Raw genomic sequence first — 25,901 nt, 5'->3', positions numbered from 1 at the left:
TATGCACCTATTTTATACAATGATAAATTGGTGTTTAAAATCACCCAAAAATATTAATTATGCGCATGTAAAAATTAATACAACCTTGAGATCCGTTAAATCTCAATTTTTGTAACGAAATTTACTTAGTATCCTTTTCTTTTTGAGAAGAAATCTACTTTATATGAATACAAATCTCATTTTTGTCATAAAATCCACAGGTATCTTTTTTTCCTTTTGAGATGAAAACTACTTTTTTCATGAAAGAAAAAATGAACAAAACGTGAGACCATAAAGAATGGTGACGAATAACAATAAAATCTAGTACTTCTAGTTTAATTCTTTAAGTTTGTTAAAAAATCATTAGATTTTACCGTTCGTAGTTAATAAAGGATCTATATAGTTAATTATGGCCACAATTTTAGCATTATTTTATTGTTTGAATTAACTCAACTTTTATGAAATTAGTTTAATTAGATCTCGAGTTCATAATTTCGGCGTTGGAAAATGACTAGAATTTTAAAAATATTCCAATACAAAACTTGCAAGGAAAATCATATTACGAATTCCTACTAATATTCTATTGAAAACCTCTACTAATTTTGATAGTAACATATTTAGACTATACTTTTTTATACTACAACCATATACAAGTACACTAACAAACAAGGAAGAACGTAAGCCTCTACTAAACAAATACACTTCTTTTTCATCCCCAAAATATCGTCGAATTTTTTATGTTTGCTATTTTATGTGAAATATTATCCAAAATTTCCAATTTATATGAAAATTATCATTTCGAAACAAATTTCCGCATCCGTCTCTACTTACAACTATCCCATTTGCTACCTTGCTCCATCACTACGCCACCAATTAGTTATGCTTTGAAAGCTTCTTTATGAAACTATGAAATATTTTTGGTCTAGTAATACAAAGTCAACAACTAACTCAACTTGAATTGGCTAAAAAGCCAGTAAATAGGCCAATTCTTTGTTGACTTGACCCCTAATGCTACAAATTAATGCAATTAAGGGCCACATTATGCATATTATAATGTGAAATGGAAAAAGGGTAAAATTGAATCAATTTGACAATAGAAAAAGACCCTTGAGGTGTATATGGGGACAAACTATCTAAGTTTGATTTATTCCTATATGTGTGGAGAGATATTAATCAGAAAGTATGATTTTTCTACCTTTTGCCACCTACTTTTGATAACAAGGCGCCACGTGTCATTCCACAAATGGGCGTGACCGATTTGCCGCGTCGAGTCTAAGAATGTGAGGCTGTATCTGGTGAGGGTGTCTTAATTTGTCAGGCCCATCTAGAACTTTTCAAGAAAATAGAAATTATTTTCAAAGAAAAAGAAAAAATGAAATTATTTTGACTGTAATATTGGAAATAAAAGTAAAATATGAACGAATATAATTTTATTTCAAAATATTGGCCGGTGAAAAGGATGTGATAAAAATGATTTGAAGTAAACAAAACTTATTATTTATTTAAATATTAAAAAATAAGGATGATTTATTATTGAAAATAGAAAATGATAATGTTGCCTGGCAGAGTAGAACAAGGGGTACAAATGTATTATGTACCACTTTAAAAGTATACAATATAATTATTATTAATATTATTATAAATTAAAATGTTGATTCTCATTTTTAATTCAAAAGCTTACTATTCATTACTCATGGTCCAATTATCAAGTCTATTGTTCAATATCCAAACAAAAAATAGAGGAAGAGAGATGACACATGCAAGAATTATACTAGTACTATAGAGAGAAATTAATGATTACTACTTATATTTCAGTTCACTAACAATTTTGTGTTTTGCTTTGAAAAGAAGAGATCAAAACACTATTATTGGTGGGGCTTTACATGTTAACAACGATTCAATTATAGAAAATGAGGGATGATAGATTGAGACACTAACTTGAATAAGGTTATCTCAATTTGCAAGAATTATGACATTTTTTATTCTGATATGGAAACTTATTATATCACTCAAAGAAGATTAAATGTTTCGCTCAACAAATTTCATGTCTTTCATAATTTTTGGATTGATGTGAATAAAATACTTGATTTGTTACTTTGAAATGTTATTTTAAGAACTTGATAAATGTTTTATTATTATTTCCAAGTTTTTTTCTCTCTCTAATTTTTCTTTTTATTATATACTATTTACTTGACACACTAAATATTCATTTTTTAAACTCCCTGTGAAAAGGAAGTGTTTAAACTATATAAAGGAACGGAGGGAGAATTATCAATTGAAATTTTGTAAAGGCTCACCTCTCTAGTGGACTGGGCCGTCCTACGCAGTCAGACCTTAAATTAATTAAAAAAAAATAAAGACCAAGACTCAATCAGAAGCCCACTACAATTCCCACCGCCACTGGAAATAAATTTGGTACTCTTATTTTAAGTTTGGGTAATTTTTACAAATTTGATAGTTTGGAGTGAACTTTTTTTGTAGTTTTAAAATTCAGATCATGTTTATTTCTACAATCATAAAACTTATTTGCATTTTTTAAAGTTAGGATCACTTTTAGGGTTTGATTGGTTGCGTATGTTGGAAAATGTAAGAAAGCAAATACTATCACTAGTTTATAATACTTTCCTACTTTTCATGATAGAGATAAGTAACCCTTTTCATTGTTTGATTGCAGTTTAGGAATTCTGCAGCCACATTTTTGTAGATTTTGTTAAAATAACAAAATAATAGAATATGCAAACAAAAAGACCACTATGTCCCTTGAATTAATTTGTAAACCCCATGTTACCCTTAAACCCTAATTTAGAGGTAAAATAGGAGCGAAATTTCAGATTCCTAATTTAGCGGTAAAAATAGGTGACATAGCCTTCCAAAAGTGTTCCTGTCCATCCTGAGATTATCAATGCATGCTTCTTTCCCAAATCTGTATTAGCCCCAATTTCTGTTCGCCTTAATTGGGCGTGAGATTTAGGCTCCCTCTCAATTGAAGCAGTTTGAAGCAATTTTGCTGAAGTGGATGAGGGAGAAGTTGGTAAAATCTAATTTAGCATTAATTATTGCAACCATAGATACAACTAATCGCAGGGGAGGAGGGGAGGTATAGATAGCTCAAAAAATTGGTTAACTATCCAAAAAGTGAGACGGGTCAGGTTTATCTTCCGGGTCAACAACCCTTTCCCAAATGTGAACCAAACAGAGGAAAATGGATGAAAACATTCCACTAACCTATAGTTTCAAGGCATAGAATCGAACCCTTATGAAAATATCTAAAGTTCGGGCTATAAACTACATAATCCTGTACGAAATCTCCCGTGTTATGTTCGAATAGACTCCGTTGATTTTCACGTGATGATTTTATGTAATGCACATGTTGACTTAGTGATAAGATCATAAAATGGTAAATATTTGAGGTGTATATATCGTGAAATTGGACATGTTATGTACAATTCTTTTTATCGAAACGTATTTCACGCACGTGAAAGAGATATGAACCAAATCGCAAAGAGGTTCCATCCATAACCAATTGACGATACGAAGATTGATCCACCGACATTTAAATTGATTTTGTATTTACTTTATATATTTGGTACGAGACAACTTAAATATGAATATCTCAATCACCCATACCTTTTAAATCCAATGAATTGTTTGAAATTATCAATGCCACAAATCAATATCGAGTCTCATGAATCAAAATTCAAGACTACAACCATCCAAAAAATAATTTCATCACGTCATATAATTTCACCACATAAATCAAAAGGAAGAACACAAAAAATGAGACAATCAAAGGCCAAGAGAGTGAGGAAAGCCAGTCTCCGGCAGCCAATTCCCACCTCCGATAAAATTCCCCACCGTAAACTCCTCCGCCTCCTCCGCGCTCATTAGCACCCTAAACCCCTCCCAATCCACCCTCCCCTCCGTCCCGGCCCCGGCGCCGGTATTCCCATACTCCGCATAGAACAGAGTAGCAAGCGCAAAGTCGCCGCTCCACTCATGCCATCCCGCCGGAGATATCACATCGGAAATCTCACTCTGCATCACGACGGTTCTCGCATACTCCTTCCACGGCCGGCCGAGGTAGGTCGGAAAGTCGCCTTGCACCGGCCGGAGGTCCGACGTGGCACCGACGCGGCAGCCGTGGATGACGATGCCGGTGTTCTGGTTCGGGTCTTTGCGGCTCTGGGCGGTGACCATGTTGCGCTGGCCCGGGTTGGGGCGGCGCGCGTGGATGTCGCAGTCTTGGAAGACGACCTCGGCGTTCCCGAAGATGAAGTCGACGGTGCCGGAGATGAGGCAGCCGGTGTAGAACTGGCGGAGGGAGTGGACGTAGAGGGTGTCCTGGTAGGCGAGCATGTCGCACCGGTAGAAGGCGCATAGGTCGGCGTTCACGCGGAGGGCGACTGCCTGGTGCTTCGATGGGCCTGCCGTGTTCTCGAACGTGATGTCCCGGGCGAGGAAGCCGCCGCCGACCACCGCTGCATGCATCCAAATTCAATCATTAGTCGAGTAAAAAAAAGTCGTTATCGACATTCGCTGATAATGAATGACGTACAAAGAATAGAAATTAATGTAAGCCCCAAAATCCATAAAAAGTCAAAATTAATGGAATTTTCTGACTTTAAGATTCGTCTAACGGCTAACCCGATCCCAATTGGATTTGAAATTGAAGTGTAATTTTTCTTGAAAAAGTCCTAACTTTTAGCACATGGAATTTTGTTGGGTCGGAATCATGAAAAACGTAGTTGTTGTAGTGTAGACGGTGGTAGACAAAGATCGTATGGCGATTGTTGCTAACAATGAATGATGAATGGAAAACAAGATTTGTAACAAGTTTAATTTGAAGAATTAAGGCGTTGAAATGACGATATGTGATGTACAATTCAAACTAAACCATGCAAGATCAAGAAGTCCATCAAAAAAATATTGCTACTATTCTATTCGGATTGGAAAAATAACACAATTAATTCATAGAATTTGTGATTTTTAATAGGAGTACCATTTAATGTCAATAAAAAAATAGCAAAACTAAACCACAGTTCAACATGTTTCGAAGATTAATATCCCTACATATACGATGGAAAAACTCAGTAGATAAGTTATTAAAGTATTTTTGATTGGAGAAATGTCAGAAACAGTACACCCCATGTTCAAATAATTTGAAACAGAATATGGTCCCATAGATTTAAAGTCACAATATAACCAAAAATTAACAGTTTCCAGCACATGAACGTTTTGTCCCATCTCCTCAAAAAGTGAAATTTTTGTAAATCTACTTTCCCAATAATTCATACCCAACTTACAACCTGTTAGTAATTTACATTGAGTTAGAACAATCACATAATTACTTTAGTTAAACGACTTATTTGAATAAATTTTAATTTACCACACTAATTAGATAATTCATTATTATTTTATCTATAAAAACGAACACTATTCAATTGAAATTTGAAGGCTAACCAACGGTGGCGGAATTGAAGGTAGTGCTGCCGTCGACGACGTTCTTGCTTGCGGTGATAATGGTGGTTGTCCGGCCATCCCCGACGAACATCAAGTTCGTCTTCTTCTTCGGTATCACCACATTCTCCCTATAAACCCCGGCTTTTATCCGAATCACATACCTCCGGCTACTCTTCAGCGGCGCGTCCGCCACCGCCTCCGACACCGTCAGGTAGTCCCCACTCCCGTCTGCCGCCACCGTCACATTCGCCTCCACCGCCGCCGACTCCTGCAGCAGCCGCCGGTCTCCCGCCGGCAGCCACTCCGGCCACTTCTCCGGCAGCCTCCTCCCCTCGGCCGCCGACTCCTTAAACGACAAGTCCTTGATGATGGCCATCACATTGCTGACGAGGCGGAACACGTGCGTCTGGCCGGCTACCAGCGCGGCGCGGACCTTCTGGTCCGCGCCGTCGTGGGAGAAGCCGTCCAGACACGAGTCCTGGTTGGTCTGGGCGGCGGAAAGGAGGGTGAGGAGATTCTCCTTGTGGGCGGCGAGGGAGGAGTTCCCGAGCCGCCCCAGGTCGGCGAGCTCTGCCTCGCTGAGGCGGAGCTCGTCCAGGGTGTCGTCGATCGTCTCGAGGCAGTCGTGGAGGGCGCCCTTCTCGCGCGCCGTTAGCGACTGCCGCCGAGCGCGGCCGACTTTCCGCACGGTGAAGTAGTTGCGCTCCACCGTGGAGATGGTGTAGCGCAGGGCCGTGATAAGCACATCCCTGCTGCTCTTGACTGCGGCAGCCTTTGGGGCCGCCGCAGCCAAGGTGGAGAGGCAGAGCTCTGGGTACAATGTGGCGGCGCAGGTGGACCTTATTACGGCGGCGGCGGCGGCGGCGTGGTGGATGTGGCGGGCGAGGGGGATGGAGATGGCGGCGAGGACGAGGAGAGAGAGGAATGCGGAGAGGATTAGGATTTTTCGCTTGTTTGTGTGGAGCTTTCCTGATGGCATATTTTCCATGGTTACTGAGACTGTTGAGCAGTAAGTTCTGTGGTGAATCAAATAAGGATATCTTGTTGCATGTGTCATAGTGCTACTACATATTTTCACTGTCTTTTTGTCGGCATTTTATTTTTATTTTGAACAACTTTATTAATCAAATGATTATAAACAATACTCCATTGTCTAGTACTAATATTTAAAATCACATTTTGACTTGGTGAGAATTTTTAGAAATGTTAAAGAAATTTGATGAAAAGAATTAGTAAAATATGATTCTCATTTTAATGTAATTAATTTTATAGTAACTATAATGTAAATATAATTATTTCTTAGAGTATGACAACATAGAAAAATTAAATGAAACTTTAAATCATTCGAAAAAAAAATAATGTAGTACAGTAGTACTAGTAATTACTTATTTTTCCACAGAAGGATTACTCAATTTTATTATCACGGAAGGAGTACTCTATTTAATTTCGACAAATGTGAACTCTCTTAATACAAATTAAAGAGACTTAAATATCGCCTTTCATATGAACGCTTCACTGCAAATCATTTTTTTTCCATTTTTTTTTTGTCAAATTAAAACTTTTGTAACTATTATGGAGTAGTATATTATTATGCTCGAAGCAACAAAAGAAGCTGTAGTTTACCTATACTTGGATGATGCATGTTTTCGACTCTTTCATGTAGTAGTCGACTGTCGATTTTCCGGCAACCACGATTCACGATGCAAGCCGTGTTTGAGGTTTTATGACCATCTAGATGAAAATCTAATGGTCTAAATTGGAAGTATGTTATACACACTCCGTTTATTTTCAAATTGATTTTTTTTTACTTCATAATATTTTTGACGTGATTTTTTTTTTAATATCTAAACAGGATCACCAATTTTTTTTATGTCCAACACATTCAGCTCCACTTTGAATTGACACATTCTACATTTCTACTCCATTTAACGTACTAACAAAACGCTACAAAATTTAATACTGAAAAAAATACTAACGTAGTATAATTACAGTTATTTGATTCTATTTATTTTCTATAATTAATCTTTTCATGTTTTTAGTACACCATAAAACAGTTAGAGATGTAGCACCCAAGTGTAATATGTAATCTCCACTTACCACAGAGTAATCTTTGAGTTAAATTTAATACTACTACAATTTTCCAAAAAAATGATTTCGGTATACTATTTTATTCTCCCACGCCACCCTACCATCCTCCCGGCGCAGGCGCCGAGGTTCTCATACTCAGCGACGCAGCGTAGAAGAGAGTAGCCGGCGATGAGGCAGCGGTGTACGTAGAAGTGGTGGAGGAAGTGGACGTAGTCACATAGAGAGTCTGAGTGCGTCCTACTAGGGCCAACATGTGGCACCGATAGAAGGCACATAGATCGGCGTTCACACGGAGGGTGATTGCTTGGTGGTACGACGGCCCCTCCGTGCTCTAGAACATATGCATGATGTCCCGGGCGAGAAAGCTATCGCCGACCACCGCTGCGTGCATCCAAATTAAACCATTAATATCACTAAATAAATACATATGTACATGTAAGTGAAGTAATAGAATCCAAGAATGAAGTAATAACTTGTCTGAGTTATAAATAGTGAAAAATGTCATTATCGACCTCTCTAATAATGAATAACGGGCAGAGTAAGCAAAATTAACCTAATCCAAAAGACTAAAGCGAGATGTTGTACTATGATATTTATGAAAAGTCAAAATTAATGGAATATTTTGACTTTGTACTAGTAGATTTTGACTTGGAGGCAAGCTCCTAGAGCAAGTGATATATTTTTCGGGTGAGGTAGGCTATTGTTAGGTTTCTTCACGAGATGCTCGAGAGCATGCGTGCCGATTTAGAGATCACGAGGTCACGGCTGGGGGGTTCCGACGTGGGCTCAGATACCACGGGTGGCGGCAGCGGCGGCGGCGCGGCGACGACGAGGACGACGGCGACGGCGATGAGGAGTAGAGAGTGGCGGGGCTCGTGTGTTGAAGCCTTTTTTTAAAAAAAAAAATCATGTACTTTTTTTTAAAATCTTTGTACTTTTTTTTAATAGAATGGATTATTTTTCCCGTATATGTGTCGTAAATTTAATTCCGTATTTTAATCGTAATTTTAATTCCGTAAATGTAGTATATTGTGAATTATTTTTATTGCGGCTGGCCTATAGCCTAAATCTGATGTGGCAGGTGGTTTTTTTAGTGTTGCTGACGTGCAGGGGAGAGAATGGCTGGCCTATGGCTGGCCTAAGCACCATTGCCGATGCTCTAAATGATGTAACTAGGTTTTTGATAAAAGAGTCAAGGCGTCGAACGAAGTCTTGTACAATTCAAAGCAAACCATGCAAGATTGAAGACCAAGATTTGTGATTTTTAATTGTGTACCACTTAATGTCAGTAAAATATCTAGCATAATTAAACCACAGAGATTATTTTGAAGATTAAAATCCCTATAGAAAAACTCAGTAGATAAGTTATAAAAGTTATTTCTGATTAGAGAAATGTTAGAAACAGTACGCACCATGTCCAAAAAATATGAACAAAGAATTAACATAAGAGAATGTTAGCTCAAAAGTCAAAATCATTACCCTTTGCAATAATTCAATTTAAACCTAATAAATTTCAAAATTAAAAAAAAAATGCAGCTAGGACGAAGTGGGTATATAAATATACCTTACATCTGAGTTTTCTACTATTCATCACAAAACTTTAGAAATGACTTTTCCGAATAAAATACTGCATATGCTCACGTTAAGAAATTAGGTGACACCACAAATAAAAATTGAAAACTAAGAAAATCAGGCATTGCTATAAAATAATTATATTCTTATCTAAATAAAAGATAAACTTCAATTTAAACACATCTGAGTTTTCTACTATTCATCACAAAACTTTAGAAATGACTTTTCCCAATAAAATACTGCATATGCTCACGTTAAGAAATTAGGTGACACCACAAATAAAAATTGAAAACTAAGAAAATCTATAAAATAAAAGATAAACTTCAATTTAAACCCACCGAATATGTCAAAAAAAACACTACTATAAGGTAGACTCGACGAAATAATTACCATACATTAATTAATTAATATAAAAAATTAAAATTTGAGCGGTGGGTGAACAAGTGGACAGTTCCATTTATCCTTTCTGGAAAGAAGAAACAAACCAAACATTAATAGTATACTCTATTAATAGACCCAGAAATTCCTACTGTAATTATAATCAATTTAGCAAGCTGTATTATTTGGTGAGATTCTAATTTTTAACTGAAAACGGAGTGATGAGATTTGTATTTAAAGTTTAATTACAAAAATAATTGTCAAATAATTACATAATTAAGAGACGTGACACATATTTTGTAAGGGTAAATAATTTTGTAAATAAATATTAATTTGTATGTATTATTATAATATGATAAAATTTATTACTACTATAATATAAAAATATTAGTAGAATACTCGTGGCCAATTTAAATTCGACAAATGCGAGCTCATTTTAATACAAGGGATTTAACTGCTCTCGCCGTCTGTCGTCGTTTTTTCCCTTTTTGTTTTACCCAAATTGTTGCACATAATTTTTGTAATGTAAGGTATTAAGTATATCATACTCTGATTGTCAATTCAGCTATTTGTAGCAATAAGACCAATTTAATCTGGCCCAAATGATTTTGATTCAGACTTGTCCCAAATAGTGTACTGCAATAATGAAATGTGAGCCTAACAAATTCCAAAATTATAGTAAGTCAGGGGCGGTGGTGATGAAATTAACGGAATATTCTAACAACTCATGATATGAATATCCTTTTTATCTAATTACATTATCTAAACATGATCAGCTATACATTTTTCATGTATGAGAAAAGAGGAAGCCTCAGTCAATTCTCACCGGCAGATCAAATTATCTAATAGCACATGGAATTTTAGCAGAGACATTGAATGACAAACAAACAATAGAAATGAACCTAAATTCACGAGAGATTTACTAATAGATTTTGCCTTGGTCGTAGACTAGCTCCTAGAGCAGGTAAAGTGACGTATTTTCTAAGTGAGGTTATTGTTAAAAGATGTGATTATGTGAGTGGGGTGTGGAGGGGATGGAGATGATTTTTGGGTGAGGCCGTTTTAAAATAATGAAAGTAGATCTTGGATAGGAGAATTAAGGCGTCGAACAAAGTCTTGTACTATGATTCAAAGTAAACCATGCAAGATTAAAGTGGAAGAAAATGTTATTCATATCGGATTAGAAAATTAACACAATTCATAAAATTTGTGATTTTCAATTGTACCACTTAATGTCAGTAAAAAAAAACCTTTGCACATTAAACCACAGGTCAAGATTATTTTGAAGATTAAAATCCGTTGAAGATTAAAATCCGTGCATTATACTTATTGGATAGAAAAAGTTACACACCATGTCCAAAAAATACTAGTATGAAAAGAGAACATTACCCTAATGGGTACAATGTTAGCTCAAAAGTCAAAATCATATTACCCTTTGCAATAATTCAATTTAACTCTAACAAATTTAAAAATACAAAAAATAAAAAAAATGCAGCTCGGACGAAGTGGTATATAAATATAGGAGTAGTACTGTTTTACATCTGAGTTTTCTACTACTATTCATCACAGTCACAGCACTTTAGAAATGGCTTTTCCAAATGAAATAGCTGCATATGCTCACGTTAAGGAATTAGGTGATTTCTATTCCTCACTCAACTTTAGTAGATTTGATCTTCAAAGATTACAACTCATGTGATTTTAGGATTTGATAGGTTTTAAGGTTGTATTAGCGGTGATTAACGTGAATTTTGACATGATTTTAGTGTTTAATTTTAGGATTTCATATCGGTGTTGATTTTAGCATGTTTTTGTTAGGATTTGATATTAGGATTGTGATTTGCGTGATTTTAGACGTGAATTTTGACATATTTGATTTTAGGATTTCATATTAGTTAGGATTTGATAATTGAGCCGATTTTAGCGTGATATTTTTTCAGCATTTAATATTTGCACCGATTAGATGGATAATATGACCGTGATATTTGACATGATTTTGGTCTTAGTGTTGTTTTTGTAGGATTTGATATTTTGCGCTAATTTTAGCATGATTTGTTTTAGGATTGAATTAATATTTGCGGTGATTTCCATGATTTTGGTAGGATTTGATATTTTAGCAGGTGTTATTTCCAGGATTTAATAATTTAGGACTGTTTTTTTTAGGTTTTAGCATGATTTGTTATATGGTTTGCCCATCTTCCTTTCCCATTTTCCCATTTTCCTGCATCTCCTTCCCCATTTTCCCCTGCATCTCCTAAACTTGAGCCTGCACTCATGATTTGTTTTGCTTGATTATCCTCTGCATCTCATTCCCTCCTACACTGCATCTTCTCCTTTCCTCTTCATCGCCGCCATCTCGTATCCCCTGCATCTTCCTAGTTCATCCTCCTCCTCCCTCCTGCACCACTGCTGCCTCCTTCACTTGAGCCTAGTGTGTGTTTTGCTTGATTATCCCCTGCATCTCATTCCCCCTTTTCCCCCTACACTGCATCTTCTCCTTTCCTCTTCATCTCGTATCCCCTGCACCATCCTCTGCCTCTTCTTCCTAGTTCCTCATTCACCTTGATTATCCCCTGCATGCATCTCATTCCCCCTCTCCCTCCTCCCCTGCATCTTCTCCCTTTCTCTGCCTTCTCCCCTCCTTCTCTTCAGCCTTGCATTCATTTGCCCGAATAGTTTGTTGATGCTTTTAAGTTGTAGTAAAACTCTTGTATTGTTTTTTGTTTTAACTTTGATTTTTTGAATGTAATGTCTAAGGTGCTGGTGGTGGTGGAGTGGTTCACAGTTGTGTGGCCAATCATGATGGACAATCCTATGCTATCAAGATTGTTCCCTTATGCAATCTCTGTGAAAAGCATATATTCCCGTATGTATTTTATTTATTTACTTAGTTAGCATTATTTATTAATATTGTCCAAACTGATATTTGTTCCCTTCCCTAGTGAGACTAGGTCGCTCTTCCAAGACCATCCTAACATCTTAAGATGTTATAAGGCTTGGGTAGAGTGTTTTGCACCAGATTTTGCTTGCACCACAAAGTTGGCACAAATCCATGCTGATTATGGATTTGAGTGTGGAAATCCTACACACTATCTCTACCTACTCATGGAGGAGTGTGAAGGGTGAGTGTTTAGTGAAAGTATAGCTATTATTGATGTAATATATTGTCATTCTAACTGATTCTATTTTTCAGGAATTTGTCTACCCTTCGATCCTTGAAGACACTTGATGTTGAAACCGTCTTCGTTGATTGCTTGAAAGGATTGGAGTACATTCACTCCAAAGGTCTCATACACGGGGACATATCATTCAACAACATTTTCCTCGACTTGAGTGGAACAGCCAAGCTTGGAGATTTCGGATGTGGTAAGTTGATTTTATTTACTGTTATTTTGAATGTTTTCTCATTTTATCATTCCATTCTTTCTATTTCTAGTCTCTGATGAAGGTATCCCTCGTCCACTCGGGGGTGTACCTCTTTATCACGCACCGGAATTGAAAGAGAAGGCTGCTGAATGGGATTATGAAGACACTCCGATTGATGAGCAGCTTTGTCTCATGACCAAGGCAAGTGATATATATGCACTTGCCTTGGTTGTAACTGAGCTCGTTTATCCTCCCATGGCTACACTTATCGAGAAGGAGCTATTCTTGACGGACATCAAGGCTAGTAGAGTGTTTCCCACCCAAGGCACAGTTTCTACTGCTTGTATAGCTCAACTGGTAGAGATGCTGAACAAAGATCCTAAATGCCGGCCCGATGCTAAATCTATTGTGAGTATTCATTCTTCTTCTTCTTTTCTTTTTTTTTATTTAAATTTTCTGTAGATTAAACCTTTTTGATAACAAAGTGATTTCTGTTTGACAGAGGATGGAGATAGGACAATCTGGTTGACAGAGAAAGAAGAGACCTACTGACCTACTGATTTTGGAAGAGTGCTACTGATTTTTGGAACTTACTATATTGTAAATCTTTTATTAGACCAGGAGAAACCACCATGAGGGGCAACAAAAAACTATGGAACTTGCTCTTGATTTGTCTTTTGTCTGTCAGCTTCAAGAATACTCTGAACCAGCTTATTAGCAGTATAAACTTAGTAGGTGTTTTATGACTTTATCAAAAACTTAGCTGGCGTTTTATGACTATCTATATGCATCATTTTATCAAATCTGTTGTTTTGTTAACTGTTTTTCTCTAATTAAATGTTTTATTACCCTGTCATTATTTATTTATTTTCTTCATGAATATAAAGACACATACTTCTACTAATTACCAAAGGTCCAAAGCTATCAAGCTTTAAGTGTGTGAATTTGCACAAATTATTCAGTATGTGTTGATTTGGCCTTACATTTCTAACTATACTTCCCTCGCTTAAGCCATTTTCAATAATATCTCAAACTCACCATATTATTAATTATAATGATAATAGAGCAACGAATCATCTCCACAGTACTTATATCTCTCAATAATTTACATTTGTAGAATATGTGATTATTTATAGCTTGGTAGTAGTGTACTTATCCACTCTATATCAAGGGAGAGATTACTACGCAAATGTCAAACTCACATTTCCTCTAAAAATAAACAAAAAGTAAATTAAACATACACATGAGCTTATTTGTCAATCAAAAGAAAGCTGTGGTTATTTTATTCGGATGGCTTATAATCTTATGAAGTAGTAATATTTGTTTCAAATGTCAATAAGAACCTTCTTTTGTGAAATTAAAGTTTCAAATCACTTTTAAAGAAATAATAAGACCAAGCCATTCCAAACCGGCCCAAATGTGCATGACCTTTTTGTGTAATTAAATTTGTATGACAATATTGGTTATAATTTTTCTACCTCTAATTATAATATAAAAAAAATATTCCCCCAGTCTACAAAATAATGTCCATATTTATCATTTTGATGTGTCCATTAAAATATTATCCACATTTAAAATTTTCATTTTCGGTAAGTTGAGGATGAAATTCAAACTAAGCGAATTTCTTTAGCAGATTTTTATCTGGCAATGAGGTTTTCAATATATTGGTGAATATTGCGTTTTTAATGTGGAATTATTTTAATATATTGATGAATATTGCATTTTTCAATGTGGAATTATTTTAATATATTGGTGAATATTGGAAATGCCAAATTTTAATTACCTAATTCAAATTTCAGATTTCCCGAATTAATACAACTTAAATTAAATGTCATTCTATTTTTCACCATAATCATTTAATAATTAGAAATAGGAAAGTCGGTTTACCGATAATGCTGGCGCATAATCAAATCAATAATATTTGCATATTCGGCCCATCAAATAAGTCACTAACGTATAAATGAATCTGGTTAATGTATCCTTTAATTAATTAGGCACAGATCACCATTACCAAAACGACATATTTCATAGTTTATTTTACCCAACATAGGCAAGAATAATACCATAATTTAGGCACAGATCACTATTACCAAAACGACATATTTCATGGATTTGATATTAAAATATACTCCGCATTCATACATATCGCTTTTTTAGATTTGTTAATAGAATTAATAAACTACTAATTGTTGCGTTATTTTCTGTAACTAGTATCCACCCGTGCTATGCATTGGACTTACATTTTTTATGTACTCACATGATATTTCCTTCGTCCGGGATTAAAAATTGTCTCACTTTAACTTCTCACGAATTTGAAAAATCATGAAGGAAAGTTGATATAAAATGTTAATGGAATGTGGATCATAGTTAATGTAGTACTCCTACTACTATATGAATTTTATAGTAAAAGAGTTAAACAATGAGATTCATTTGGGAAAAGAGGGCCTTTCAATGAAATGCCTCAACATGTGGCCTTGAGTAAATGCATTGTTTGCACAATCCACCACAATTACTTACAATGAAATGCCTTAAAGATTCATTTGTGACCTATCCTCAAAGTAAATGTTAGCACACGAGAGGACCAATACGAACATGGCATTGACCTATGCTTATCCAAACAAGGTCTAATTTGTTTCACTTTCATTTCTACAAGCTAGACAACAAATTAACAATGAACTGACCTTCTAAACATGAAGGTCACATTCTAAAATGTGAAAGCTGATGAGCTCCCAAGCCCCGTTTACTTTACATGATTGACTATTCAGCTATTCTCACTAATACGATATCTCCAATCCTACTCTTCCAATGAGATTTGAGTCCAGAAAACTTAGGGATATCCCAAAGCAATAGATTATTACCCTATTTAACTTTTTTTATTTTATAAAATCTATCAAGACTAATCATCAAAAGTAAGCGGCTAGGCTGGTTTCAAGGAAAGCTAATAATCATATATGTTGCACAAACAATAAAATTCCTTCACTGCACAAACATACATTGCTGTGAGAGATGAGGCAGTCAACAACAGAGGCCAGAGCTCGAGCTAGCTGCTCCGCCAATGATCAGCTTCAGGAATATCAAAATCCCAACTGCAATTATGATCCCATAGTTTTTCAACAATCTCAACTTTTTTTAGAAGTAATGGAAAGAACCAATTACAACAAACTATTAACGATGTTGAACCTGAAGATAACTTCAGTTTAAATTCATGTTTGTGTACAACCTAGACTACAACTTTAGTAACTAATTCAACAAAAATATCATAGTCATTTATGAAACTAACCCAAAGAGAGTTTGTCAACCACCAACTTGATTATTATGCTCAATCCTCGCCAACCACCTGTGGGAGCTATGCCACAACATCTCCACGCTTGTATACTTTCAATGAAACACCTGTAATCATATTCGTGTGAGATTTTATTTAGTAAAATTCAGGTATACATCAAATGTAGGCTTAGTTTTGAGTATTTGAGCAAAAAACCAAACTTGAAGCACAATCATTCTCTCTTACAAATCTCAAGAATCAACAGAACTGAGTTTTACAGCTTACGAAGCATGGGAGTTTTAGGTAAGTGTACAAAGAAAACACCTAAAGAAGGAACGCATACAACATTGCTCATGATACATTGGTGGTAATGGTATCCAAAAATTGGAAACCTAAAGCAGATTATACACAGATATTCATACAAATATGAATCGTTCAAAGGAAAAAAATCTTGGGAGCACATAAAGATGCAGACTTTATTAGAGAAAAACCACTTACAATAATTTAGTCTCCCAAATTCTGACAAGGGAGTATGAGCAGGCATGGCGAGAAGGGAAAGAGCCAATTTCCGTCCAAATGATAAGATTTCCGGTTGCAGTTCCACTTGGGTAAACCGCAAAGCAGGTCGAGTATTTTGGTCTTTAAGTTATATGAGGCCACGACTGTAGGAGATGCAATAACCAAATCATCCTTGGGGATAAAGGCACGAGGCCTAAAGCAATCGAAATTTTTCCAATACAAGATACGTCTAAGGCCGCGTATGGGGTTTTCAACTAGATCATCAGCAATGCTTATGGTGTGCATCAGAACCCATTTTGAATCTCTCCCTTTATAGTGCAACATCCACACATACATGTACATACCTCCAGGGTCACGATTAGAGTAGTAGAAACACTCTGAAGACACCCCTATGCACCCACTCTCACTAGGTGTGATCACACCCTTATCAGGAAGCTCAACAGCCCAAGCTTTTAGATCGCTATATCTGCCACTCGGGCTGGGGAGGAGGTTGTCAATGCATACTAAGAACATATCCAAAGAGAGAGAATAGAGACCCCGTTGGAAGTAAACTGAGCGGGGAAGCCACTCAGAGCCATGGAGACCATGAGGCTCAAGTGGGAGAACACGGCTGCACCATAGTCCTGTCTCAGAACAGAAGATATCCAATTCCAATGGAAGATTAACTTGGACGAAGGTAACAATTTTGAAGTTAAGGGAAAGGGAGGGATCAAAAACTAATGAGGAATGGATGGTTTTGATGTCGGTACGTTGGTGTTGGGGGTTAATTGGGATTGAAATACGCTGATTTGTGACAGGGTTGGCCACATAATAGCGGGAGGAGGAGGCTAAGAGTAGTATCCCATTGCAGCAGTCTCGAATGCCGGAATGATCACACTTGTTCGGAAGCAGAGACGGAAATAAGTGATCAGTGTTGTCCATATGTAACCTTGGAGGCATGAAGTGTCCATACACGTAGCGGTGTACAACCACGTAGTGAAGTTTTAAGAATTGGTCGCCGACTTCACTGTCGTCTTTGAGAGGAAGGGGATCCTTGAAAAGGAGGAGACCCCAGAAAGGTGCAGCAGGGGAGGGAGGAGACAATCTAGGGATGCAAATTCTGGATATCACAAAGTTCCAACCTTTCGACACCGATTTCAGCAAAATCAAATCTTTTTCATCAACCCTATGTAGAATTTCAAAAATCAAATCCTCAGGAAACATAGCCCAAAATCCCCAATCACTCTTACCTTTACCAATCCCTATCGATGAAGGAGAAGCTTCTTGCTGGATTGAATTCAGCAACATGATAACTTATTTACTAATAAATGGCTAAAGTTACAAATAATTTAAGAGGGTTGAAGAAATGAAAATAACAAACTTGATTAGGGCTCGATCGGAAAAGGGAACTCCGCCGCCTTCGAGAGGTAGAAACGATTGAAATAATTTTGGGAAGAAGAAGCCAATATAGAAAATATTGTGACCTAGTGGTAATTTAAATTAGTTAATCTTTGATTTAGTGGGCAGTGAGTACAAATTACGCCAATTTTGGTTTAGTGAAATTAATTAAGATTAGTCATATTGAAAAATTAATTAAATAAATAGAAGACTGGCCATTGCGACTAAGAAAAGAGAAATGCAGCATGAATGATGGTAGGATTATTGGAGGAGAGCGTCTCTGTCACACTTTTAGCTTAATATAGAATAGATCTATATGATTATTCGTTGTAGCATGAGTGTAGTAATGCATTTTAATGTTCAAGCTAGCTTAGTTTATTTTGAATAATACATTTTAATGTTCAAGTTAGCATAGTTTATTTTGAATAGTAATATTGTAGTAAATCTTTTTCAATCATGTAATGTTATAGTATAAATTATTAATATATTGTAGTAAATCTTATTTTATTATACTAGTATAATTTTAAAGTATAAATTATTAATATAAAGTAGGGGTGGCAAAATGGGTAGCGGGTAATGGGTAATTCCCATCTCGACCCGCTACCCGCCGGGTATCGGGTACCCGATACCCGACGATAACGGGAAATGGGGCGGGATCGGATAGTGTGTTTTAGAGTTTTTCGGGTAGCGGGTATACCCACTACCCGTACGGGTATACCCGTTAGTCCCGTTAATACCCGTTATTATTAGTAGCCATATATCATTTTTAATACTCCCTCCATTCCATATTAATAGAGGCGTTTCAAATAGTTAAATTTGAGAAAACAAATAAATAGTTAAATAATAATAGCCATATACACATTCATTTTGAAAATTTAAAAATAAATAGTTAGAATGGAGAAAAAATAAAGTAAGAGAGATAATAATGTAGAGAAGAAGAGTATTTATATTATTATTTTTCCAAAATGAGTGAAGAAAATGAAATGTTTCTAAGAATTCTTTTGAAACATTTTTATATTCCGACGAACATACAATTGAAAACTCATCGGAACTAGCTATAGAGTCCCTTCACTTTTATTCTTAATCTATTCAAAGTTTACCACCAATATTAATTAAGTAAATTAGGGAACATTGACGATTATTATGGTTTTCAAATTTTTTATTCGAATTTTGGGTCGGGTACGGGTACCCGCAATGCTGGGTACGAGATACCCGACATGGGTATCGGGTAATCCCGGTATATCACGGGGCGGGTATTGGGACAACCAATTTAGCTAAAATCGGGTACGGGTACCCGACTTGTCGGGTGCGGGTATCCGCGGGTAACCCGTTTCGCCACCCCTAATATAAAGTGTTGTGGAGTTAGTACAATTAAAATGTAGGAGTATAAAAAAGTAGGCTATTATGAATTTTTTTTTTAATTTGAATTTAATATAAATGGTTAGGGATGTAATCAATTGCTAACTAATTACCAATCTCAAATTAAGATCAATTTTCAACCATTAGATTAGAAAATCTTATGGTTAATATAAGACAATGTGTAATATATTTTAAATTTAAATAATTATTAATTAAATTAAAAGGATATTAATGTCAAATCTTATACGTAGTAATTATAACTAACTGCTTTTCTCTCCTCAAAATCATCTCAAATCTTTAAATTTACTTAACTCTCTCAATTTAAATTATTTTTTCGCAAAAATTATATCAAATTAAAGATAATTTAATAAGGATTCCAACGAGATCTCAATTGCATATGTTCCGACGATGTTCGGGTGATGAAATTTGATAAATTATATTTCAATTTTCGTACATGTTGATAAGCAGCTTTTATCAACAAATGCAACAAAAAATCTCAATATATTGTAGGCAAAATCTCAATATTATGCACGTCCAATCTCAATAAAAATATGTTGATATTTTCTTGTCCTTGTATTGAGATTCTAATGTCATATTGTTGATATTTGTAATACACAATGTTGATATAAAAAAACATCCACGAAAATTATCATATGATAACATAATGACGATATTACCATTTTGTTGATATTTTATCTACTATTTATTGAGATTTGTGAGCTTTAATCTCATCCATTCATTTTAAAATCCAATAGTAAAAATTTAGTCTTGATTTTGGATTAAGGTACTATAAGCATTAGAATAGGACCCACCATTATAGTAAAATATGGACGTAAGAATGTATACTTAAATTTTGATGCATAACCTTTCCCTTTTGTAAATTGTCATCCATAAAAAGTATTTTCTTTCCTTCATTTTTTAGTTTTCGTAGTATAGATGTATAGTTGTTTCTGTTTTCATATCTTGGTTACGTTCTGCCTATTTATTGGCCTTGGTTACACTTATTTGTAACTCTAGCCATTTATTAGTACATACCAATAAGTTATCATGTTGCTGAATTCAATCCAGCAAGAAGCTTCTCCTTCATCGATAGGGATTGGTAAAGGTAAGAGTGATAGCGGATTTTGGGCTATGTTTCCTGAGGATTTGATATTTGCTGAAATCTGAGTCTAAAGGTTGGAACTTTGAGATTTCCAGACTTTGTATTCCTAGAATGTCCCCTCCCTCCTCTGCTGCTCCCTTTTGGAGTTTCCTCCCGAAGAAGGCCGTGAAGACAGCGACCAATTCTTGAAACTTCACTACTTGCTCATGCACTACCACGTGTACGGACAGTTCATGCCTCCAAGGTTTTATTTAGACCGACCTGACCACTTAATTCCTTCTCTGCTTCCGGACAAGTGTAATCATTCCGGCATTCGAGACTGCTGTAATGGGGTGCTACTCTTAGCCTCCTCCTCCCGATATTATCTTGCCAACCCGGTCACAAAACAGTGTATTTCAATCCCAATTAACCCCCAACGCCAACACACCAACCTCAAAACTATCCATTCCTCATTAGTTTTTGACCCTCCCTTTCCCTTGACTTCAAGATTGTTGCCTTCACGGAAATTACTCTTCCGTTGGAATTAGATATCTTCTGTTCCGAGATGGGACAATGGCGTAGCCATGTCCTCCCGCTCGAGCCTCATGGCCTCCACGGCTCTGAGTGGCTTCCCCCCTCAGCTTACTTCAAACGGGGTCTCTATTCTCTCTCCTTGGCTATGTTCTTAGTGTGCATTGACAACCTCCTCCCCGGCCCTAATCTAAGAGCTTGGGCTATTGAGCTTCCGGATAAAGATGTGATCACACCTACTGAGTGTGGGTGCATAGGGGCGTCTTCAGGGTGTTTCTACTACTCCAATCGTGACACTGAAGGTTTGTGTGGATGTTGCTCTATAAAGGGAGAGATTCAGAATAGGTTCTGATGCACACCATAAGCATTGCTGATGATCTTGTTCAAAACACCATACGTGGTCTTAGACGCACCTTGTATTGGAAAATTTTCGATTGCTTTGGGCCTCGTGCCTTTTATCCCAAGGACGATACGTTGGTTATTGCAGCTCCTACAGTCGTGGCCTCATATAACTTAAAGACCAAATTGCTCGACCAGTTATTGCAGCTTACTTTTGAAGATTAGTCTATTGCTTTGGGATATCCATGATTGGGGAAATCGTATTAGTAAGTACTCCTATAAGATTAGTCAATCATGTAAAGTACCCCAAGGGTCTTGGGAACTCATCAGCTTTCGCTTTAGAATGTTATGTTCGTATTTAGAAGGTGATAGTCCATGTTCGTATGATTTGCCGCAGAATCCACATCTTCTCCACTCCAATCAAATGCTACACAACTCCTTGTGCTTTATTGATTCATTCATTTATTTTGGCTTCTTATATTTATTTTTGTTACTTACTACAATTGTTATATTTGACGTTAATTTACTACTGCTAATATTCAGACCTTGTTCAAGCTCGTTTCTCAAATCAGAGGAGCTGGTTATTAACTGAAAATGGGTGTTTGAGTAGTAAAGGATGACTTGCTAATGAAATTTTGGCATCGAAATTGGTCATAGTGGAGTAGACTGTGACAACACCAAATTCATTGTTCCCAACTATAGTAAACAAGTGTGTTTGGAAAAAGGGGAAGATCATATTGCCATGCAAAATTTAATTTCACTGAAATTTAAAACTACTATATTTATTAAAAAAAATAAAGCAATTTCCACGAATAAAGTATAGGATACTTATGATACTAGGTGAGAAATCTTTAAATGTCAATTTCCCATTGTCCTCAAAGATGAAAAGTAGTAAAATATCTCTTAAATTTTGTCATATTTTGACAGAGGACACGAGATTTAAGAAATATAATAAAAAATGAGTCATATTTATATATATTAGTTTTATAATAAAATGTGAGTTGGAATGAGTTAGTGGAACGAGGTCTACTATTAAAAATGATAAAAGGTGAAATGTGACAAATTTTGTGGTATATGTGAAAATGCAAAAATGTGAAAAAAATTAGTGAGTAATAATTAAAGCACCAGACGGTTTGTCAAAATTGCGGAATATTAGAAACTAGGGAGTAGGGAGATATTAACCAGATTCATTTATAGGGTTAACCAGATATTGACCCTAAATTCATTTATACGGAATATTAGAAATTATAAAAGAGTTTGATGGGCCAAATATGAAAATGAAAATATAACCGCGTTGTCGATAAATCTGACTTTGCTATTTAGAATTATTAAAATAAAGAATTATGGTGAAAAATTGAACTGCATTTAAATTGTAAGTAAGTATTAATTGGGAATAATTCCACAATGGGAATAACATCTGAAATTTGAGAATAATTCCACAATGGGAATCTCATTGTGTGGCTAAAAACCAGTAGTAAGTCGCTTAGTTTGTATTCCATCCTTCTGTTGGGCCTGATTTAAATATAATTCTACTTTGGGCCTAAATTTATTTCTATAAATTGATTTCAACTTTAAAGTGCTCTTATTGACAATTGGAACGAATAAGTCTGTCACACTAAAATAATCGCCGCTTTCTTTGATCGACAAATAAGCACATGTGTATGTTTTATTTATTTTTTAGAGGAAATAAGGTTTGAGATTGGTGACAGAGTGGATAAGTACTACTACGAAGCTATATATAATCACATATTCAACCAAAGCAAATTATTTGAAACATATAAGTATTAATACTAACCGCATCTTAAAGTTGACTTTGATATATTATTGAAATTAATAGCTTTGGTAATTAGTAGAAGCGATGATTAGGCAATAAATAAGCTACATGAACACGTCTATATAATTGAATAATAATAGGGATAGAAAAACATTCAATTAGAAAACAACATTGATCAAAACATTCGATTTGAAAATCTAATGCATATAGACAAAACACATAGAAATCTAATTATGCATTTAAAAGAAGAGATTAAAAATGTAAACATAGATTTAAACGACAGATCAATTTGTTCAATTCATCATGTTTCTGCCTGCCTATCAAGATCTATAAACATAATCAGCATCAAAATCAGTAATTTCCAAAATTAGTCAAGTTCCATGAATTAGTACAAGAAAATGAATTTAGTTAGAAAATTATATAGAATAAATTAGTAGATAAATATGAAAACTTCTAGAATCTTTCCACCTCACTATAACACTTGTCCAACACTTCTTCTTCCTCATATTTTGATAGGTACAGTCGTGGCCTCCATAGAGGAGGAGAACGGTGGGTTCTTAAGCTCTTTCTCCCTCTCGATTTCTCATCGCATCGTCATCCTAATTGCGTAAACTCTAATAAATCAAGTAAGTTTTAACTATCCATACTATTTTTATAGCTTGAAAATTGATACATATATATTGTGTTATGATATTAGAAAAATTAGGCCTCTTGGGGTTGGAATGATTAAACCATTTAAATTTCGATATGTTGGTGTTTACGCGACTGTGGGCCTTCGTTCACTATGATTTGATGTTTGAATTAGAAGTGGGATCACATGGTTATTGATGTGGATGAATATTGAACGTATAGGTGGCTGAATTGGTGAATTTTGAGGTGAAAAGATAGTTTTGGCTTGAATTGGATTTTAAAATACATTATTTGATGAGTTTTGAACGCTAGATCGAATCAAAATCGAAACTAATTGTGAGTTTCTTTTATAAATGAAATTCTGACTTCATAAGATCTTCTATTTGTGGATTTTTGTTGGTTAATTCCATAACGAATATGAAATCTATGTTGAAAATGAGGGATAATACGAATTTAACGGATTTCCCGACATCGAAAACCTAGTAGGGATTTATCTTAAAAATACCAATATTAAGTTTATATACTTGTGTTATAATGGAGATAATTAGGAATGGATAATCATGGATTTTGAGAAATCTAGTTAATATGTCTATGATATAAGTTATGTACCAGAATTTTTAACATCTTCTATCGGACGGTAAAGGAGGTTACAAATGCCAAATAATACTCACAATAAATAAACAAAAATTAGCCTGATTGCAAAATGCCAAGAGATCATGAAAGCATATAAAAATGTCTAATTTATAGGACAATAAATGAAAGAATACTCACAACGGTTTTGGCATTAGGGCAATCATTAGGATCGTCCCTCAACATCTATCTCAGTAGACTAATACAAATGACAGATGCTTTGTCTTGGGTAGGAAACAAATTTTGTGAGAATATATAAAACTACATGTCTACAAATTGATTCCTTATTTTTTGATAATATATATTTATATGCCATTACACTATGATATAGATTAAGTAATGTTTAATTAGCACAATAAATATTTTGAACTTGGCCCTGACCCACTTACCATCTGGGCCCGGGTTTGGACTGGGCTCATTATTTATACCAAGACCCAGGCCCGGCCTAGTCCTCCACAGACATAGGCTTGGGCTGGGCTGGGCTCAAATGTCATTGGGCCGGGCTGGGCTGGCCAGCCCACTTAACACCTCTATAAGCAACAAAGGAAGTCATACTTTACGATGATGCATGTTTTCGATTCTTTTTATGTAGTAGTGGACTGTCGATTTTCCGGCAACTGCGATGATCGTGAATGAAAATGGAATGGCATATAAGTGGAAGGGAGGAAAGGAGCATCAGGTTATTAATTGCAAGGATTTAATGTCAAGTTTTTACTTCTCCTATTTAACTTCCGGCAACTCTTATGTTTTATCGAGATTACTACTATGATGCAAATTTTAAAGTGTATGATGCAAATCGTGTTTGAAGTTTTGTGACAATCCAGGTGAAAATCTAGCGGATTAGATTAGGAGGATGTTATACACTTAGAAGTGGAAGGAAACTCTATTTGATAGTGTGATTATATTTTAATTATAATTATTTATCTACCAAAACTCAAAATTTGATTATTTAATTTTATTCAACTATAAGTGTCAATTCAGCTATTTGTAGCATTAAGACCAATTTAATCCGGCCCAAAGGGATTTGATTCAGACTTGTCCCAAATAGTAGTAGTATATTTTGCAATAATGCAATATAATGTGAGCCTAACAAATTCCAAAATTATAGTAAGTCAGGGGCGGTGGTGATGAAATTAACGGAATATTCTAATAACTCATGATATGAATATCCTTTTTATCTAATTACATTATCTAAACATGATCAGCTATACATTTTTCATGTATGAGAAAAGAGGAAACCAGGCTCTGTCAGTCAATTCTCACCGGCAGATCAAATTCCCTTCCGTAAACGCCTACATTAAAAAATTACTAGCATAATTAACCTAACTTCCAAAAGAATAAAGTGTAACTGTTATACTATGATATCTATGAAAAGTCAAAATTAAAGGAAAAGGAAATTCTTTTGACTTTGGGACTAACCGAAGGATTGGTCTACCACTCTACCCCGATCCCACTTGAATTTGACATCGATCTCAAGTCCACTAACAACACATGGAATTTTAGTAGTCGCGGACATTGAATGACAAACAAACAATAGAAATGAACCTAAATTCACTAGA

At 35.5% G+C, this 25,901-nt stretch overlaps 3 protein-coding genes and 2 long non-coding RNA genes across 13 annotated transcripts; 3 read left to right on the top strand and 2 right to left on the bottom strand.

Annotated features, from left to right (window-relative positions):
• Positions 1-3,623: 3,623 nt before the first annotated feature.
• LOC125209319 (pectinesterase-like) lies at positions 3,624-6,490 on the bottom strand. Its single transcript, XM_048108921.1, has 2 exons — positions 5,440-6,490; positions 3,624-4,457 (listed from the first exon to the last, which is right to left on the bottom strand). The coding sequence occupies exons 1-2, from the start codon at positions 6,425-6,427 to the stop codon at positions 3,766-3,768; spliced, it is 1,680 nt and encodes a 559-aa protein (XP_047964878.1). The 5' UTR covers positions 6,428-6,490; the 3' UTR covers positions 3,624-3,765.
• A 4,504-nt stretch (positions 6,491-10,994) lies between these two features.
• LOC125212652 (serine/threonine-protein kinase mos-like) lies at positions 10,995-13,659 on the top strand. 2 transcript variants are annotated; one of them, XM_048112875.1, is made up of 6 exons: positions 10,995-11,111; positions 12,232-12,340; positions 12,417-12,596; positions 12,668-12,840; positions 12,911-13,248; positions 13,343-13,659. In XM_048112875.1, exons 1-6 carry the CDS (start codon positions 11,063-11,065, stop codon positions 13,367-13,369), a joined length of 876 nt encoding a protein of 291 aa, XP_047968832.1. In that variant the 5' UTR covers positions 10,995-11,062; the 3' UTR covers positions 13,370-13,659. The 2 variants fall into 2 exon arrangements, with proteins under 2 accessions (XP_047968832.1, XP_047968833.1); XM_048112876.1 differs by lacking the exon at positions 12,417-12,596.
• Positions 13,660-15,452: 1,793 nt separating this feature from the next.
• On the bottom strand, positions 15,453-18,026 carry LOC125211277. Of its 8 annotated transcripts, none has more exons than XR_007174489.1 (5): positions 17,982-17,996; positions 17,851-17,887; positions 16,601-16,764; positions 16,121-16,230; positions 15,453-15,926 (listed from the first exon to the last, which is right to left on the bottom strand). XR_007174489.1 is itself a non-coding variant. In XM_048111007.1 (5 exons), the coding sequence occupies exon 3, from the start codon at positions 17,558-17,560 to the stop codon at positions 16,607-16,609; it is 954 nt and encodes a 317-aa protein (XP_047966964.1). In that variant the 5' UTR covers positions 17,561-17,786; positions 17,851-17,887; positions 17,982-18,026; the 3' UTR covers positions 15,453-15,926; positions 16,121-16,230; positions 16,601-16,606. The 8 variants fall into 8 exon arrangements, 5 of the variants coding, with proteins under 5 accessions (XP_047966964.1, XP_047966962.1, XP_047966963.1 ...); XM_048111007.1 differs by having other exon boundaries at positions 16,601-17,786; positions 17,982-18,026; XR_007174490.1 differs by lacking the exon at positions 17,851-17,887 and having other exon boundaries at positions 17,982-18,025.
• A 2,383-nt stretch (positions 18,027-20,409) lies between these two features.
• LOC125209509 lies at positions 20,410-21,769 on the top strand. The gene is made up of 2 exons (XR_007174329.1): positions 20,410-20,462; positions 21,466-21,769. It is a non-coding gene; the product is annotated as an uncharacterized LOC125209509 (long non-coding RNA).
• A 1,810-nt stretch (positions 21,770-23,579) lies between these two features.
• LOC125212951 lies at positions 23,580-25,282 on the top strand. The gene is made up of 2 exons (XR_007174803.1): positions 23,580-23,708; positions 24,935-25,282. It is a non-coding gene; the product is annotated as an uncharacterized LOC125212951 (long non-coding RNA).
• The last annotated feature ends 619 nt before the right edge of the window (positions 25,283-25,901 follow it).

Source organism: Salvia hispanica, chromosome 3, assembly GCF_023119035.1.
Source record: "Salvia hispanica cultivar TCC Black 2014 chromosome 3, UniMelb_Shisp_WGS_1.0, whole genome shotgun sequence".
Taxonomy (NCBI): domain Eukaryota; kingdom Viridiplantae; phylum Streptophyta; class Magnoliopsida; order Lamiales; family Lamiaceae; genus Salvia; species Salvia hispanica.
Note: the sequence above shows the minus strand (reverse complement) of the source record. Positions and strands in the feature narration are given on the sequence as shown.